Source organism: Pseudoliparis swirei, chromosome 23, assembly GCF_029220125.1.
Source record: "Pseudoliparis swirei isolate HS2019 ecotype Mariana Trench chromosome 23, NWPU_hadal_v1, whole genome shotgun sequence".
Classification (NCBI taxonomy): domain Eukaryota; kingdom Metazoa; phylum Chordata; class Actinopteri; order Perciformes; family Liparidae; genus Pseudoliparis; species Pseudoliparis swirei.
The window spans coordinates 4,893,076-4,911,915 of NC_079410.1; the positions used below are offsets into that span (position 1 = coordinate 4,893,076).

The 18,840-nt window shown below is 44.3% G+C and overlaps 2 protein-coding genes across 2 annotated transcripts in view; both read left to right on the top strand.

Annotated features, from left to right (window-relative positions):
- Positions 1–35: 35 nt before the first annotated feature.
- drg2 (developmentally regulated GTP binding protein 2) lies at positions 36–4,561 on the top strand. Its single transcript, XM_056406172.1, has 14 exons — positions 36–91; positions 288–386; positions 957–1,114; positions 1,353–1,442; positions 1,532–1,592; positions 1,764–1,854; positions 1,980–2,052; positions 2,300–2,390; positions 2,491–2,588; positions 2,790–2,866; positions 3,012–3,100; positions 3,192–3,250; positions 3,342–3,395; positions 4,183–4,561. Exons 2-14 carry the CDS (start codon positions 323–325, stop codon positions 4,267–4,269), a joined length of 1,092 nt encoding a protein of 363 aa, XP_056262147.1. The 5' UTR covers positions 36–91; positions 288–322; the 3' UTR covers positions 4,270–4,561.
- A 7,377-nt stretch (positions 4,562–11,938) lies between these two features.
- Positions 11,939–18,840, top strand: part of myo15aa (myosin XVAa) — a 50,001-nt gene continuing 43,099 nt past the window's right edge. Inside the window, exon 1 of the mRNA XM_056407727.1 lies at positions 11,939–12,017. The gene's annotated coding sequence lies outside the window, so the exon portion shown is untranslated. The remainder of the gene's footprint in view (positions 12,018–18,840) is intronic.

Below are 18,840 nucleotides of genomic sequence, written 5' to 3' on the forward strand. Positions count from 1 at the left end.
TTTCCTCCGGACCTTTCATGAGCACGGAACGACTTCCGGTCTGTGATGTCAGTTGTCCGTGCATGCCGCTGAGAGAAGCCTCCATCAAAGTGTACATTTCTATCACATTACGACATTTGTTAAACACTTGACATTGCATGCGTCTTATGCAGATATTCATTTAAAGCTATGTGTGTAGATTCGTAGTGTTTGAGCGGGTTTATCAACTGTCACGGTGCCACTTGTTAGCCGGGTGGCTAACCGAGCTAGCTGTGGAGTGACACGTTTTCTGGCTCTGTTGTTTTCAGAGTCACGTCTTCTGAAGCTCAGCCGCGCCGCCACGATGGGGATCTTGGAGAAAATCGCGGAAATAGAGCGAGAAATCGCTCGGACGCAGAAAAACAAAGGTGAGAGCTCGAGGCGCGAGGCTAACCGTGAGCTAAACCATGGACGAGCTTGTGGCCATCTCTCTTTTTGTCTCTCTGTTTGTGCGTCAGCTGTCCCTGTTGTGTTACTCCAAGAAATCCAATAAGATGTATTATAATTGTGCACCGTTAGCTTGATTATAGCAACCACACCCCTGAAGGAACAACCCCAAAATAACAGCTGATTCATTCAAATGCATCAGTAAACTCCAGTGTTGTGTTCGTGCTGGTACCACCGTTGTATCGCCACCTTTCTTCACCTATATTATTCATTTCAATTCAGTTTATTTGTATAGCCCAATTTCACAAATTACAAATTTGTCTCTGGGTGCTTTACAATCTGTACACATTGACATCCCCGTCACAAAACCTCGCATCGGACCAGGAAAAACTCCCAAATAACCCTTCAGGGGGAAAAAAGGGAAGAAACCTTCAGGAGAGAACAGAGGAGGATCCCTCTCCAGGATGGACAGGTGCAATGATGGCATTAGACTCCTAACTTTTAAAGCATCTTGTGTCAGCATTTTCTTTTTCTCTCATTAATTTCTCCAGCCACTGAGTACCATCTGGGGTTGCTCAAGGCCAAGCTCGCCAAATACAGAGTGCAGCTGCTGGAGCCCAAGTCCACGGGGCCCAAAGGCGAGGGCTTCGATGTCATGAAATCTGGAGATGCTCGCGTTGCTCTCATCGGTTTCCCCTCCGTGGGTAAGGTACGTCAACGTCGCCGACAGGTTTTCAGGTTGTAATCCGGAAACTCTTTCATCGTCATGTGTTATTAGTCCTGCTGCACTGTGTGTCTCAAATACAAAGAAATAGAAAGAGGGTGGAACCGAGCAAACGTTCCTCTCGCTGTGAAAAGCACCAGAAAGAAATATGTGAAATATATGAAACACAATCCAACGTTTCAATACGTCCGGGTGTAATTGAGTCCTCCGTTGTGTCCTGCAGTCCACCTTCCTCAGTTTGATGACATCAACAGCCAGTGAAGCCGCTTCCTACGAGTTCACCACTCTCACCTGCATACCTGGTGTCATAGAGGTACTCGCCACCACAGCCACGGCACATCTTAATCATTGTTTAATAAATAAAATGAAGTGACATTTACACCGTTATGTGTTGCTCTTCAGTACAAAGGAGCCAACATCCAGTTGCTGGATTTGCCAGGAATCATTGAGGGTGCTGCCCAAGGTAGGCGTAGATGTTTTTTATTATGTTATGTATCCAGTGAGCAGACACTATTATATCTATTTGTTATTGTGGCGTTGCATCAGAATTATTAAAGAACAATAAAGTGTGGGAGTTCAGAGTAACCGTTCTTTCAGTGTATAGTTTAGATGCTGACTCGTTGACCGTTTATAGGTAAGGGTCGAGGTCGGCAGGTCATTGCTGTTGCCAGGACGGCAGACGTCGTCATCATGATGTTGGACGCCAATAAAGGAGAAGTTCAGAGGTGTGTGACGCCCACTGTTTGTGTGTGTGTATGTTTGCAAGTCGTCTGCTGTAGGGAATTTGAGAGGCCGACGAGTTATTTGATCAACTAATTATTTCCTATTCATTTATTTTCAATCTTTCTAGAGAACTTCTAGAAAAGGAGTTGGAGTCGGTGGGCATCAGACTCAACAGTTCGAAACCAAATATATATTTCAAGGTACATTTCTATCATCTTCCTGAGCGGTGCATCAATATCAACAGCTGAATTCAAAGAGACCTGCGTTGTTGCAAACATTTTAGTTTTGAAGAAAACTGATTGGCAGTTGCTGTCCCGATTAGTTGTCCCGGTAGCTTGGGTTGTCATTAAGTGTCCTTGCTGCGAGCAGAGCATGAAAGAAACCTGTGGAATTACTCAAATTATAAAACTGAACTGTGTAAAATGTCTGATTTATGTCTTTCTGTAGCCCAAGAAAGGTGGCGGCCTCTCCTACAACTCCACAGTTCCTCTCACCATGTGCTCAGAGAAGCTTGTTCAGCTCATCCTTCACGAATACAGTATCCTTCCCTCCTCCAGCGGCAGAACCAACAGATCACTTCTATGGACTTCATAAGTCACAGTAGGATTAGTTTGTTTTCTTTAACCGCTTGTCCTCAGAAATCTTTAATGCAGAAGTCCTCTTCAGGGAGGACAGCACACCAGACGAGTTCATCGACGTCATCGTCGGGAACAGAGTATACATTCCTTGCCTTTATGTAAGTCAGCGTCCATCATTTGGGTCGAGTCAAAGCCTCATGGCTCTAACATGTAGAATGTTTTAAGTCCGGAGAGATGTTTTTCAACCCATAGAAACTAATTTGTTGTGCAAAAAAATAGAAAAAAATATTTAGAGTTCTGTCAAGCTTTTAGCATGTGTCCATTTGTTTGGGGTCTCATATTATTTGTGATATTTACAGGTGTACAATAAGGTGGATCAAATCTCCATCGAGGTGGTGGACCGCCTGGCTCACAGAGCTCACAGTGTTATCATCAGGTCAGATATCTGTGTGTGTGTGTAAGAATCGGTCGTCTTGGTTGGAAAGCAACAGCTCTCTCGTTTTATATCCATCCATGTAAATATCTTTTAGTATGTGGGAGTTAAACAGATTTCTCCGTTTCTGTCCACATTTATATTCCAGTTGTGGGATGAAGTTGAACCTGGATTACCTTCTAGAGACGTTGTGGGAATACCTGGCTCTGATTTGCATTTACACAAAGAAAAGAGGAGGTACACGCGCATTTGGTCTCATTCTCTTGCTGGACTGTCGTTAATCTCGTGTAAACCTCCTGTCTGTGTTCCTTTCTTCTTTTTCCATCAGAGCGCCCCGACTTTAACGATGCCATCATAATGAGGAGAGCGTCGTCCGTAGAACACGTGGTGCGTGGAGCGCTTGTGAAAATCATGACGATGAGCTTCATCTGTGGATTATGTGTTTCTAAAATCTGTTGTTTTTGCTTCCTCCCCGCAGTGCCATCGAATCCACAGAACCTTAGGCAGCCAGTTCAAATACGCCCTGGTTTGGGTAAGTTCACGTCTCCAGAGGCAGCGACCTCCGGAAACTCACGCGCCTCTCATTTTGTAAAGTGTCTGAGCGAGCTCCCTCGCGTTGACCCGGTGGGCAGAATAAATAAAAACAGTTTGAGGATGTCGTGGATAGCACTACACAGTGGCTCACGGGTCATGAATGTTTCTGTAAAAATATAAATATGACCACCTGGTTGCATAACGCTGGTGAACAAATAAGAAGTTTCAAAGGTGTCCCAACACATTAATCTCATTGAAAGTTCACGTGGTATAGTATATATATTACTAGTATATAGTATAGTACGACATACCCTTATTTTGCCAGTGAAGTGTCTGCTTGTCGTTTGTTTTGTGGCACGAGAAGAATCACTACAATATTTCTACCTTTTTTGGAAGAACACAATATAACATATCCTGATACTTAAAAAAATTTAAAAAAACTACGCTGGAAATGTAAATAATTCAGAATCTATTAATATTATTTATGAAATTAAACTGGGACACGGCGTATGAACACCGCCTGTAAGCAATGTCACGGTTTTCAAATGTCCATCCTCGCATCATTGCTACAGTAAGCAGGTAAACACGGCTGCGGCTCTTAGCATGAATGACTTTGCATCACACGGACCATAATAATACTCAGTGTTCAGTGCTCTCTTAGTCGACTCTTTAAATTGGAATCGCCCGTAGAGCTGCAGCTGTGTTTACCGTGTCATGATATAGGAGAAGCGTTTAAAACCCAAAGGGGGGAGGAGTCTGAACTGATTGGTGTGTTGGTCTTCCAGGGAACCAGCACAAAGTACAGCCCCCAGCGGGTCGGCCTCTCACACATCATGGAGCACGAGGACGTCATCCAGATCGTTAAGAAGTAGAAAGACCGGCCTCTGATTGGACGAGAGGAGAGGCGGAGCAGGAAGGAGTCACACTTTGAGTTTAAAAAAGCAAAAGATCCACTGTACAGTAAATTTACTGCAATCAATGAGGAACATCTGCCATTCTTATTTTGTATATTAAAATGAACAACGTTGCATTGAAGAGCCAGAGCGGACTTCAGGTGACCGAGCCCAGGAGATGGTGTGTTTGCCTTTTTGATTATTATTAAGAAGATGCATTCATTCAGAGATAAAAACAGGAGGGAGGGGAATAATAAAGTCCGTAAAGTGATGAGTCCTTGTGTTTATTTTATTACTATAAGCTTCACCTTTTAATGTGTTATTGGTATATTTGTCTCATGTAAATACCACTCTTCTAATTCCTTGACATGTTTCCATTGCATGAAGCTGTTTTTAGTTCAGCATTTAAAAAAAACAACTATAAAGTAAATGGTTGTATAATTCATTTGGTGAAATATATACATTATAGATGACGTGACATTTTAAAAACTCCATTATGACATTTTATTTGTATTTTAGTAGTGTATTTAGTTTACGGAGTTCTTTTTCACATATTTCTTTCAAACATTTTCTGTTGATCATCTGAGGGAAACAACAGGAACTGAAATATTGCTGTTATGGAGCGACAATATAATTATAGTTTTTAAAAATTTGCTCTGATGCAAAAAAACAATAAAGTTGGTAAAAAATAGTGATGTTAAAAATGTTATTGCTTACGTCCAACGCTCCATACGCTGAGTTAAACTCAGGGCTCAGGTGAGTTACCATAAAGTATGAAATACAATAATAAAATGCACTTCCGTGCCTCACTTCAACTGAGTCTATGTTGTGTTTGTGACCCTCAGATGACCTTGATCCCCTCTGCACACCAGGTGAGGGTCAATCCCCATTGACCTGCCTCCTGCAGGCCGCCCAGCTGCTCGCGCCCCGCGGCAGGCCTCGACCGGAGAGTATGGACTCCCAGCCGATGCTCCCCATTCACCGGGACGCACACAAGCACAATGGCGCCATTAAATATTCAGAAGCAGCTCTTCGGGGCTTGGAGAGGGGGAGAGGGGGGGGCGGAGAGAGAGGGGCTGTGTGTTGACACCACCGGGCCTTTAAAAAAAAAAGATGCCACGAAGATGTCTCCGCGGAGTGACGAGTCGTGGATGGAGAGGTTCTGCTTCGGAATAACCTGAAGGGAAGAGGGACGATGGAGGGATAACACCGTGGAGGAGGAGAAGAAGAAGCAAAAGGTACGGTCCAATGGGCGTATTGTGTGGAGCAGGCGTGACACTTGATGCTGCTGGGCTCCATATGGCTTCCATGTGGAGCCTCATGAGAGAGAAGTGGCTGTTTCCTCAGAGAGCTTTTAAAATGTCTTCATGTCTTTCTGCACCATCAGGATGTTTAAAACTGTAGCTGCACTTCTGAGTTGAGTCTTAATGAGAGAATGTAGTGTTCACGTCCCCCACTTGGCTTCTTTTAAACAAGTTTTCCTTCTTTTAATTCATAGTAACCCAACCAAATGTACTTTTATTGGCCATAGAGCTGCAGAGTTCATTTGATTAATTTGATTGGCCAGTTGACAGATAATAAACTAAATGTTTGTCTTTTCTCAAGCAAAAAATCCATAAAATAGAATCTATGAATGATTCTACCAAGTGGTTATGTACATTATATATGCTTAACTATATAAGAATACAGAACATTTGAGTTTTAGCAAGATCATTTCAAATACATCGTAAAATACTAAAGGTTCACTTTCGTATAAGGATGGGAAAAAAAACATAGGTATATTTTTTAAGTCTTTTAAATATGCAGATGTAACTATTTTCTCTGTTTTATGAAAGTGAAGTGATCGTCTTTTGGGTTGCAGCGATGACTCAACGGGATACTTTTAAGATGTTCACCGCGGACTCTGAGAAAATGGAATGGACTTTCTTCTTTTTTTTAACGGAACATTTCTGGCATTTTTAAAACCAAACAAACAAATCAATTAATTTATCAAGAAGTTAATCGGCAGATTAATCGATAAGGAAAGAAAAACAAACTGGCAGGAGCCCTAAAAACCAACGAGCTCCTCGATCAACAATAATTGATGCTCAATATCATATATATGTATATACGTGGAAAGCCACGGCTATATACGTTAACTTTCCTTTAATCCAAGTCAGCAAACAACATTTTGACACGTCTCACGTCAGAATCAGAAACAGTTTTATTGCCAGGAATGTTTTCACAAACAAACGAGGAATTTTTTTTGGTGGAAGGTGCAACATTTGGACATGACAAAACAAACAACAATCAACACGACAGAAAGACAACAAATAATGTGAAGTGTTTGGGTGTGTGTCAAGTGGTGTGTTTTAGTTAAGTGCATGTTAAAGTGACGTGTGTGGAGGGAGGAAGGAAGGAGGAGGGAGGAGGAGGAGGAGGAGGAAGAGGAGAAGAAGGAGGAGAGAGGAAGGTGGAAGAAGAGGTGGTAGTCCTGGGGTGACAGTCAGTCAGTCCCGGTTCCATTGATGAGCCCGACCGCCGGGAAAAAGCTTTTGGTGTGGCGGGTGGTCTTGGTCATGATGGACGCAGCCTCCTCCCTGAGGGAGGGACTCGAACAGGAGTGTCCAGGGTGGGAGGGTCAGCGACAATCTTTCCGGCCCGCTTCAGTGACCTGGAAGTGAACAGGACCTGGAGGAAGGCAGATTGCAACCGATAACCCTCTCGGCCGAGCGGATGATGCTCTGCAGCCTGCGCTTGTCTTTGGCTGTGGCTGCAGGGTGCCAGACGGTGATGGAGGAGCAGATGATGGACTCAACGATGGCCGTAGAATTGTACCATCATTCTCCCTGGCAGGTTGAATTTCCTCAGCTGCCTCAGGAAGAACATCCTCTGCTGGGCCTTCTTGGTGATGGAGTGGATGTTCAGCTCCCACTTGAGGTCCTGGGAGATGATGGAGCCCAGGAAGCGGTAGGACTCCACAGCGTCGACGGGGGAGTCACACAGGATGAGAGGGCGGGTGGGCTGCATTCCTCCTGAAATCCACAACCATCTCCACTGTCTTCAGAGCGTTGAGCTCCAGGTTGTTCTGGCTGCACCAGGTCACCAGGTGGTCAGTCTCCCACCTGTAGGCGGTCTCGTCCCCACCAGAGATGAGTCCAATGAGGGTGGTGTCATCCGCGAACTTTAGGAGCTTGACGGACTGGTGACTGGAGGTGCAGCTGTTGGTGTACAGGGAGAACAGCAGAGGGGAGAACACAGCCTTGGGGAACCCGTGCTGGTGGTCCGGGAGCCTGAGACGTGTTTCCCCAGCCTCACGTGCTGCTTCCTGTCGGTCAGGAAGTCTGTGATCCACCTGCAGGTGGAGTCGGGCACGTGCAGCTGGGAGAGCTTGTCCTGCAGCAGGGACGGATGATTGTATTGAAAGCAGAGCTGAAGTCCACAAACAGGATCCTGGCGAGGGTTCCTGGGGAGTCCAGATGCTGGAGGATGTAGTGAAGGCCATGTTGACTGTGTCGTCTGCAGACCTGTTGGCTCTGTAGGCGAACTGCAGGGGTCCAGGAGTGGGTCGGTGATGGTCTTGAGGTGTGACAGGACCAGCGCTCAAAGGACTTCATGACCACAGAGGTCAGGCGATGGGCCTGTAGTCATTGAGTCCTGTGATCTTGGGTTTTTGGGGACGGGATGATGGTGGAGGCCTTGAAGCAGGCTGGAACGTGGCATGTCTCCAGGAGGTGTTGAAGATGTCGTGAACACGGAGACAGCTGGTCAGCACAGTGCTTCAGGGTGAGGGGAGACGGAGTCCGGCCCGCTGCTTTGCGGGGTTCTGCTTTTTGAACAGCCTGTTGACGCCTCTCCAGGATGACGAGGGTCGTCGCTGAGTTGATGGAGGGTGCTCCAGAGGTGTGAGCCCCTGATGGGCTGGGGAGGGTGGGCTGATGGTCTGTGGCTTGTTGATGGGGCTGTGGGGATGGTCTCCGGACTGCTCCATTGTCTTTCAAAGCGGCAGTAGAACTCATTTAGCCTGTCTGCCAGAAGCACATTGTTCATGGAGTGGGGTGATTTGGGCTTGTAGTTGGTGATCTGCCTGAGCCCTCTCCAGACAGAAGCAGAGTCGTTTGCTGAGAGCTGCTGTTGCAGTTTCTCAGAGTACAGACGTTTAGCATCTCTCACCGCCTTGCTAAACCTGTATTTGGACTCTGTGTACAGGTCCTTGTCCCCACTCCTGAATGCCTGGTCCTTCTGCAGTCTTAGCTTCCTGAGCTCCGCTGTGAACCAGGGTTTGTCGTTGTTATAACTCACCCTGGAGCTGGATGGAATACAGCTGTCCTCACAGAAGCTGATGTAGGAAGTTACAGCCTCTGTGTACTCATCCAGGCTGTTGGTAGCAGTCCTGAAGACATCCCAGTCAGTACAGTCCAAGCACGCCCAGATCCTCCAGAGCCTCACTGGTCCACTTCTTGAACTTCCTCACCACAGGTTTGCAGAGCTTTAGTCTCTGCCTGTATGAGGGAATCAGATGAACCATGACGTGGTCAGAGTTTCCCAGTGCAGCTCGAGGGACGGCGTGATAGGCCCTGCTGATTGTTGTGTAGCAGTGGTCCAGAATGCTCTTCTCTCTGGTAGGGCATTTAATTAACTGTCTATATTTAAGTTCGTGGCTGAGGTTTCCTTTGTTAAAATCCCCGAGTACAATAACTAAAGAGTCCGGGAAGGTCCGCTCCACACACCGTATCTGTTCGGCGAGGGTCCGCTGTGCCTCGTGCACGTTCCCGCGCGGCATGTAAACTCCGGCCAGGATGAATGAAGCGAACTCACGTGGGGAGTAGAAGGGTTTGCAGTGAATGATAAAAGATTCCAGGTCCGGCGAACACGTGTTATTATAATTGATGTTTCACATGTGAGTTTCCCTCTGTGTAGCACAGGGACTGTTTAAATGAACCACATGAAGACTTAAAGGACTCGACTATGAGGTCATACTTTAAGAGCCTCCTGGACTGCAGCTCAACTGGTTGATGAACTGAAAACTAAGAACCACTTTCTTCTCGTTCGATGAGATGACATATCCTAAACCCAGAGGCCATCTGGATGACCTTTAGTGACAGCAATTGGTCGCATGCATCACTTTATTTGTAGAGTTTGTTCTGCTTTCATCAAACACACCACAGTATACACAGTATATGTACACATAACGTATTTAATCATACAAATATATACAGATTTGATCCCAAAGCCGGCGAACAAATCTCTCTGTGTGCTGTTTTTAGTCCCACTGAAACATTTAATTGAATTTATTTGTATCCGTATTTGCTGAAGCCAAAGCAGCTTCTGTTCTTCCTGGGGAATAGAACATGGTTGTGCAGCACCAGGAGATTCACCGTTGATTAATTAATGCATATAATTAAGCACGTTCTGCAGCGTTAGAGCAGTGACTTGGTCTCTTCTGCCCTCTTCTGACTCGCCACGTGAAGCTCATCCAGCGCCGCCGCTCCCATAACGCGCACTACGCGCTGTGCGTAGGGCACCAAGTCCTGAGGGGGCACCAAAAACAGGCAACTAAAAAAATCATCATAGTTATAATAATTATAATGCCGATATAATTTCAGTATAGAAATATTATGCACCTTTTAGGCATGTATATCACAAAACAGGCAGAACAAGAGATATATTTAATTGCTCAAAAAAAGTTACGATAGTGCCCCCCCCTCCCTGAGATAGGAAAGGGCACCCACAGCGAGTGGCGGGGGCATCATGAAGGAGTTATGCTTAGGGCACCAACATGGATAGCAGTGGCACTGAGCTCATCAGTATGTGTCGTATATGTTTTATAAAAACATACTATTGATTCACTGAGGGTTGGATATTGGCCAATAATTGAATGAGTAAAGAGTTAAATTGATTTAGCACTTTTATCCCAGTAACATGAAATACAACCACCGACCAAACAAGCTCAAACCTGCAGTTTCCTTTTTTGTATTTTTTCCTGATGACATTTAGGTGGTTCTTTGTTGTTGTTTTGCTTTGTTGTTGTTGTTGTTGTTGTTACCAGTTTGCATTTGTAAAATATCTTATTGAAAATATCTTATTGAAAATGCGGAAGGTTATGTTTTGATCGCCGTGTATTTGTATGCGTGCGTGTTATTCGCATAAGTCCAAAAGTATTAAACCGAATCGCATGAAAGTTGGTGGGATGATTGGTTATTATACAGGGACCATTTGATTTGATTTTGGGATCGATCGGGTCAAAGGTCAAGGTCAAGGTCATGAAAAGGTCAACATCTTCTTTTTCCATAGCGCGGTCAATTTATATCCAATTGGCATGCAACTAATGCCAACATGTTCATAATTCAATGCCCAATCTTGTGATATGCGAAGGTATGCGCTCTACCGAGTACCCGTTCTAGTTTAGTATTATTTAGCTTCAGGATTACTGTCCTCTTCTCGGCACATCTTCTCTTCTTTATGAACAAACTGGATGAAACGGCCTGAGCTCCTGTCGCTGCAGCAGGTGAAGGCTGACAGACTGCTGCGTGTGGTGCGTCTGTCTCCATTAAGGCCTTCAGCACGTGGTCCGGGTGTCTTGTGTACACATTGTGTACAGACGTTTCTCTCTGATGTACACACAGAAGCAGGAGATGCAGTAATCTGGTGCTCACGCGTTCATAAATAAACAACCCTTCAGAGAGAGGGCTCAGACAACAGATGAGACCATGAGGGGTTCCACACACAGAGCACCACGATGTGTTCATCATGAGAAATCAAGGAATCCTCGAAACACACAATCATCACATTCTACCTTTCAGGAACTAAAAACTGTCTTCGTGTGTCGTATGAAGACAGATTTGACTTCCTGAGTAACATCTTAAGAAACTCTGTCGACTAACACTCATCTTCCATTATTGGATTCAAGCGACAGATCTGTACAACTCAGCTTCTTCACACACAATCTCATAAAAGCACCACGAAATATTGTGTTTACTTTAGTTTTTTGGGTCCTTAAGCTTTAAATAAAACGTCAAAAATTAGAAAAATTCTTAGTCGACTCCGAGCAGCAGCTCTGTCCTCATGCTGTGAGTGTGTGAGAGATGCTTCTTTGTGGTGTGTGTGCGTGAGGAAATCTGATAACGATCCCTGACACAAAGACACACACACACACACACACACACACACACACACACACACTTAAACAAACACAACCTATTGTCACTAAAGGGGTTTACATAACAAATTGCTCTTTTGGCTCCAACGTTGGGCTCCAGTGTGAGAGGATGATAGCGTGGTGTGTGTGTGTGTGTGTGTGTGTGTGTGATCATGCCATTAACGCACAATGGACCTGCACGATTGTTGACTGAGGGCCTTGCTCCCGCAGGCGGGAGGCAGCACCACACACAGCTACCGCTCCACTGCTGATGCACTGATGGTCAGAGCGCTCTCCTCCTGGACCGACTCACTATTGTACATTCATCCCGTACATGTTCAGGTAATCACTGAAGCAACAGGTGCTTTTATTGTCATTTGAAGGCCCATTGTGTGTCCAAATGGGCCGGGTAATATAAAGAAAGGTTTGTGTGTGTGTGTGTGTGTGTGTGTGTGTGTGCGCAGAGGGCTATAAAGCATTAGGGTCCAGAGGAGGTGCAGGAGACGGTGCAGACTGAAGCAGGAGGATAGGCCGTTGGTTCATCGGGCGTTTTGGTGCATTTAAGAGCTCTAAAAAATAACAGCTGTCACTCAACAACAAATCAGAAACGGTAAGCGGCACCAAACACCTGGCTGTGATTATAGAAATGATGTATTTTGCCACTAGAGGGTGTGGCAGTTCATATATTTAGAAACTGTGATGTTGAAGAAGAAGGGAGTTACTGGTGTTAACATGTTATCACTCAAATTTACAACGTTTTAAAGAAAACAACTGAGGAGAATCAGTTTACTTTATTTAGAATACTTTCTTCCAACTTGTGATCATTAATATTATTCCTTCACAGATTCAATCCCTCTTAGTCAAAGTCAGCTGACACTTGGAGAAGGTATGCTCCTGGCGCTTCGTTTTGGCATTCAAAATGCTGTGATCATTGGTTTTGACATTTTTAGGATTAAATGTGTTTATATTGGTCACACGTTCAAAACTTTAAAAGCTCACAACGACAAACGCAGACGCATTAAAACAAGAAGCAAAAATAAATGGAAGCCTGAGAGTTGGAACTAGACGTGTAGTGTTTTGTGATCTTACATTTCCCACAATGCAACGCCATCCATAGCCTCTTTCTTCAGAGTCTCCAGCTGTGTTAAAAGTTGCTTACCGACTGGAGACTTTATATATCTTTGGTTTATACGACTGTTCGGCTTTTCTAGATGAGTGGGGACATGTGATGAGCTGTTGCATCACCAAGTCAAATATCTTGGCTAAACGCCTAAAATGCGTCTTCTTTGATAAACATATCTCGTGAAGGATCTGATCTTGAAATCGAAGGATCGGCTCATGAACTGTGACAAAGTCTCTGACATGTTTTTAGTTTTTTTGTGTCCGTTTACGATACCGCCACCGAGCATTTGGTATTCACATTCACACGCAACGGATACATTAAGATCAAGTTGAGCGTCTCATCTCCGGCTCTAAGAATAGCCGACTCTCCAAGCCAAGTGTAGGTGTTTGATCCTCTGTGGCAGGACGTCAGTGTGTGCGTGTGTGCGTGTGTGTGTGTGTGTGTGTGTGTGTGCAGTCTCGCCACCGTCACTGCACCTGGCAGCGAAGGTTGAGACTTGAATGGAGCTTAAAGGGCTCAACAGGAAACCTGAGTCCAGCCTCTTCATCCTCTTCATCCTCCTGCTTCACCTTTCCTGTCACTTTCCATCCGACCCTCATCAAAACATTTTATTCTCCTATAATCATCACTGCAGTCCAAGCTTATTGGTGATGACAATGTCTGTATGTCTGTCGCTTTGGTCCGAACCAAAGCAGATGTTTTGCACACTGACCTTATTTTAGTGGCAGAACATACAATCACCCCGATGACGTAACCCCGGAGCTTTAGAAACCACCTCCGGGCCTTCGGGAGCACTTTCAATGAGCCTGTGTGCTTTGCTTCTGCGTCTGCTCGTCTTTTATTGGTCGCGTGTCGCTGAGTGCGTCCGCTGAAAGCACTGTAGCCAGGCTGACAGAGAGTCACAGCTCTGTGGAGCCGAGCATTCCTATAAACCTCAGTGGTAATGACTTTATGAACTTCTTTAATGAAAAGATTTTAACTATTAGGGACAAGATAATAATCCTTCAGTAATAACCAGTGCCAATCTGTCTGGTGGCGGGGGGAAAAATCTTATTTGTCGTGTATATTTGAGGGTTTGGTTTTTTTCAACCGTGACCAATTATTTTCCAACGTTTCCTGAACACGTCTACCTGTCTCTTCTGACCCATCCCCCACGAGGCTGCTAAAGACGCTTTTTGCTTTAATTTTGCCTCTATTTAGATATTATCATAGTTATTATCAATGTGTCTCTGCTAACCACACTCCTTCAAGGTGGCCTAAACCTCTCCTGAAGAAGCCCTCTCGATCCAGAGGTATTATAATCCAGAGAGATCTGGTCTACTCCCTTCTCTCGATCTCCTCCCTTCCTCCCCAAGATCCTTAAAGTACTTTCTAGATCAGGTTGTTTTGATTTTTCAATCCAATACTTTTTTAGAAACACCACAGCACCGATTTAGAACTACACAAAATTACAAACCTCTTTCTAATGGCAGATAAAAACTCTCTCTCTGTGGAGCAGATAGACCTTAGTGCTGCATCTGGCACAATTGACCATGACATCCTGTTTACACAGACTGGAGCAGACGACATTATATTTGCGACACTAATTTATTTACGCATGGCGCAGATCGATCTAGCTGTAATTTGTAATTTTAAACATGACCGCTAGTTAAATCTTCACAACGTTGACGCCTTTCTTCGCCTGAATAAATTTCACCATTAACCACAATGTTCCTGGGTGGACCACTTTATTTGAACAATATTATCACTCTTTATTTACGTGCAGATGACACTCAACTATATATACTTTCATTGTTTGGCACGATCTACTGTACCAATTAGCATTATAACTCTTAAAGACAAGAGCAACCAGATAAAACATAACCAACCTTGTGACCATAAAAAAAAACATGGATGAAACTCAAGAAATTTTACCAGACAACTTGCAATTCATTCTAATGATCCTGGATTCTGCAGACTGCATTGAGATGGCATATGTAACCATTCCAGGCATTCAATTATCTGGTTCCTCTTTTCCTGTACCAACTCCTGATCAGCATGTCCTCAAGACTCCCATTTTAATCTTTTCAAGGATCAAAAATCAAAACATCAGGTCTTAAAAAAAAAATCAAACATTATTTTCTTCAAATCATTGTCTCAAAAATCTCAGCAACATTGGTTCACAAGGCATGCTCTAAAATCTCTCAGTATAACCCTTACTAGATTGCTGCTTGCAGGTCCCTCCTTTGAAAAGGCTGCTCAAACTAATCCAGATGCTCACCTATGCCAAGAATTCCAGACTTGCACTTAAGATCACATCAACTTCAGACTCCTGGCCTAACTGACTCCACACCCTCCAAGCTCTACTTGCTCTACATCTAACAGATCTTGTCTTAAATTATTGAAGGAATCTTTGGCACCACCTTTGGTGTTGCGGTACTACTTGTAGCTAAAGAGCTATCCCTTGGTAGAGCTAGAGTAGAGCTATGTTCTAACTGTCCTTTCCCTTGTGGAGGAGCCAGTCTCTACCTCGAGGCAGCCTCAGTCGCCAGGCCCTCTCTCATTGAAAGACTTTCCAGCAGTAGACTTATTTAGGTTTAGGAGTAGACTTATTTGCCCTGTCCAGACAGGACTTATAGTGCCCAGCCTCTTTTTATGCTTAGGGACGTTTGCCCCTTCATTTGCCAAGACTATTCCTCTTTTTTCTCTGCTCAAGGATGATTTGACATCTCTCAATCACACGCTACTAACCTTGCTTTTCAATCTTCTCCTTGACTTCACGCTCATGGGGTCTCTCAACCTATCTGACGAAGTCCTTTCTCCGTCTGACCCCATTTGACTTCACGACCTATGAGCGACTACACTCACCTTGGACGTGTCCCCACCCACCTCCCTCACCATTCCTGCTCCACTGATGGATCACTGTCCTCGCCCACTCCTCCTCGCTGGAACTCATCTGTCCATCCTAGGAGAGGATCCTCCTCTGCCTCCTGTTTCTTCCCTTTTTTTCCCCAGGTTTTGGGGCAGGGATGTCTATGTGTACAGATAAAGCACTCGAGACAACAAATTTGTAATAAATTGGGCTATACAATTGAATTGAATTCTGCCCGTGATTGGCAGGTCGATGGAGAGACTCTCATCTATCACTCTCTCACTCCCACGCCTCTACTGGCCCTCTCTGTCATCCCTTCATCTTCTGTTTTTCTCACGATTTTAATATTCTTCTCTCATTTTTTCTTGTTCTAGTTCTATAATTCCTCTCTTTACTTTTACTTGATTTCCTCTTTCACATGTTTTTCTCCCTCTTTTCATTCCCAGCATTGATGTAAATCGGCAGTTCGTTGATGCACCTCTCTCCCTTTCCCTCCCTACCTTTCCCCACCTCCTCCATCACCTGTTCACTCAGTCAATAGACCACGTCAGTCAGACAGCACACACAAACACACACACACACATATCAAATAGATATCTGTGTGTGACCAACAACCTCCACCGTGTGTGCATCTGATGAGACAGGAAGGACCTTTTGACCTTGTGTCTGTGCCTTCTCTTCCTCCTCCTTATCTTAGTCTGCAGGTGGATGATACCAACAACCAGCTGTTGTTGTTGTTGTTGTTGTTGTTGTTGTACAGCCTGCAGACAGTTTAGAGTCTGGTACACGGTCACTGCTCCTCATGAGGACACGTGATACAGATTTATATCTCAGATCGTATCTTAGGTCAAGACCCAAGATTGGTCTTTCAAACTCCATCTGGCGGGAAAGAAAAGATGGAGGCGGGGCCTGTTCACTGTAATTGACATAAGTGATCAAGATATTTCTTCTTAAACTTAAAATAAATAATATTTCCATGTGGATAAATGCCTTTGAAATGTTTAGTGTTTGCCGGTCTTTTGCTATTTGCTCTCTGTCCTCATGACGCCGCCTGACCTTTAACCCCTGACACCAGCTCGTATGTATCATGTATTGCGTGGGGAGCGGGCCAGAGCGGGGTTGACCCTTTGTGATATATTTAGAGCAACCGGCGATGAATGTTTTATCCGTGCTGCGTAGCCAGAACACAGGGAAGACATTAAACATTCATATCTGCCACTGAGATGAACTCCTTGAATATCGGCCCATCATCAATGAATTAACGTCAGATCGTCATCAGCGAGTTCACGTCGGACCGTCCTCGAGGAGTTAACATCGGTGGTTTGAGTAATCACACCTCACACCCGCCCACCTTACAGAGCGGACCGAGATGATTACAAGTCTGGATTTTTTTTTTAGCCACGATGACGAGGAAGCAAATAAATAAAAAGGTTTACGATTTTTTTTCTTATCTTTTTTTCTTCTTTTTTTGTGCCTAATATAATACCTGATAGAAATGATATCATGATATTTAGAGAGATGCCTAAAGGCCCCTGAGAGGATCATGGCTGTGTGAGGATGAATAAAAGGGCAACAAATTAAGACATTTTCTTTTCAGAATAAAACCTTTTATTGCCATTTATGTTTTCACATTCAAGGAATTTGTCATGGCGGGTGGTGCAACGATAGACAATGACATTAACAACTAGAATGGGCACTCGGTAGAGCGCATACCTTCGCATATCACAAGATTGGGCATTGAATTATGAACATTTTGGCATTAGTTGAATGCCAATTGGATACAAATTGACCGTGCTATGGTAAAAAGAAGATTTTTACCTTTTCATGACCTTGACCTTTGACCCAATCGATCTAATCAAATGGTCCCCGGATAATAACCAATCATCCCACCAAATTTCATGCGATTCGGTTTAATACTTTTTGAGTTATGCGAGTAACACGCATACAAATAAATAAATAAATACACGGCGATCAAAACATAACCTTCCGCATTTTCAATGCGAAGGTAATAATCAACGACAATCAACACAGACGAGAATTAAGAATATAAATATTAAAGATAAAAATATATTTTTGACCTAGTAAATCAGGCTGCAAGAGGCCAATAGACATTTCCGATGGGGTTGTTCCTGTTATGGGCGGTTACTTCGTGGAAAGTTTCTATAGATTCATGAGTCAAGCTCATAAATACAACAATAGGTACAGCAATATTTCATTTTTTTGCATTATTTGAAAAACCCAAGTAAATCCTGAGTTGAACCTTCCTGCATCCAACATGTGCACTTTTGGTTTGTGCGGTTGAATTCTGGTGTGGACATTTCAGCATAATATCACTCTCAGCTGTGGTCTGCGCCGCTACCGCCGCTATGTGTGTGTTTTGGCTCTGTGTGGCTTCGCCTCTCAGACACAGTTTAACAACAGCTCAGCAAGCCTGCATTATTCATACAGGAGCGAAGCTGCAGGTAGGGTTACCCCGAGGCAGTATAGCTGGTGCATTAAGTGGGCCTTTGCAACTATATCATATGGGATACACTCTGATGCTTATGCTCAAACAGACATACAATACAGATGATCATATGTGCATGCACATGAGGACTTGATGAGGCCTCATGTTGAGTGGAACCGGGTATGGATGAAGCCCGCAGTAACCAGAGAGAGACGCAGAACGGTTGCAGGAGGTCAGAAAGGCACGCTGACGTAGATGTGGGAGGATACAACACGCACGCACACTCGCTCTCAGACAAAGAGGAGGACACCCCCGAAGGCCGAGAACTCACACAGACGCATGCCCGTCGGCTCTCCTCGTTCGGGGGGACGTCCTGCCAAAGTTGGTGCGGCGGCCAAGATGAGGATTCACTGCCGGACTCACAGGACGCACTGACAATGGGAGACACACAAAGGACTACACGGACGTTGTCACCGGGATCGCAGGTTCTTTTATTCATCGCGTGACCCTGGGAAGTTACTTACACGCCCATGAAGAGGAACAAGAAATCTTTTTGCTATGCTTGATGGACTTCAGTGGGAAAATCCAGTGAGCCAGAGTCAACAAGTGGGTAAAATTGAGAGATTATAACCACTTAGATATATAACATTTTAAACTAAAGACACACTTTAAAAAAAAAATGTTTAAACATTTTTATGTTATATTCCTCGACAGGTTGCTGTCTCTTCTTACTCACACAGAAGCAACAGCTCTTTTGCAGACGCTCAAAGACGTTCTGTAATGCGAGCGAACTCCGATGGCTGAGATACAGACTGTTTCGAAGCACGGTGGATTGTGTTTGTCTCTGTGTGCATTATAGAACAACTGACGTGAGAATTTTTTGTTTTTGTTGGGGTGTCACAAGACTGAATTGGATGGAGAAAAAAGGAGAGAAGACATGAAAAGACTCGGGAATGAGAGGATGTTGCTACTATTTGGACTCTTTTTCCCAGGAGTACATACTATCATTGACA

Bases quoted from the DNA above. Each gene is read 5' to 3' on its own strand.
- drg2 (XM_056406172.1), top strand. From the start codon at position 323: ATGGGGATCTTGGAGAAAATCGCGGAAATAGAGCGAGAAATCGCTCGG. The intron at 2,867-3,011 runs GTCAGATATCTG...TTTATATTCCAG, and splicing joins GCTCACAGTGTTATCATCAG to TTGTGGGATGAAGTTGAACC. The intron at 3,251-3,341 runs GTGCGTGGAGCG...TCCTCCCCGCAG, and splicing joins CGTCGTCCGTAGAACACGTG to TGCCATCGAATCCACAGAAC.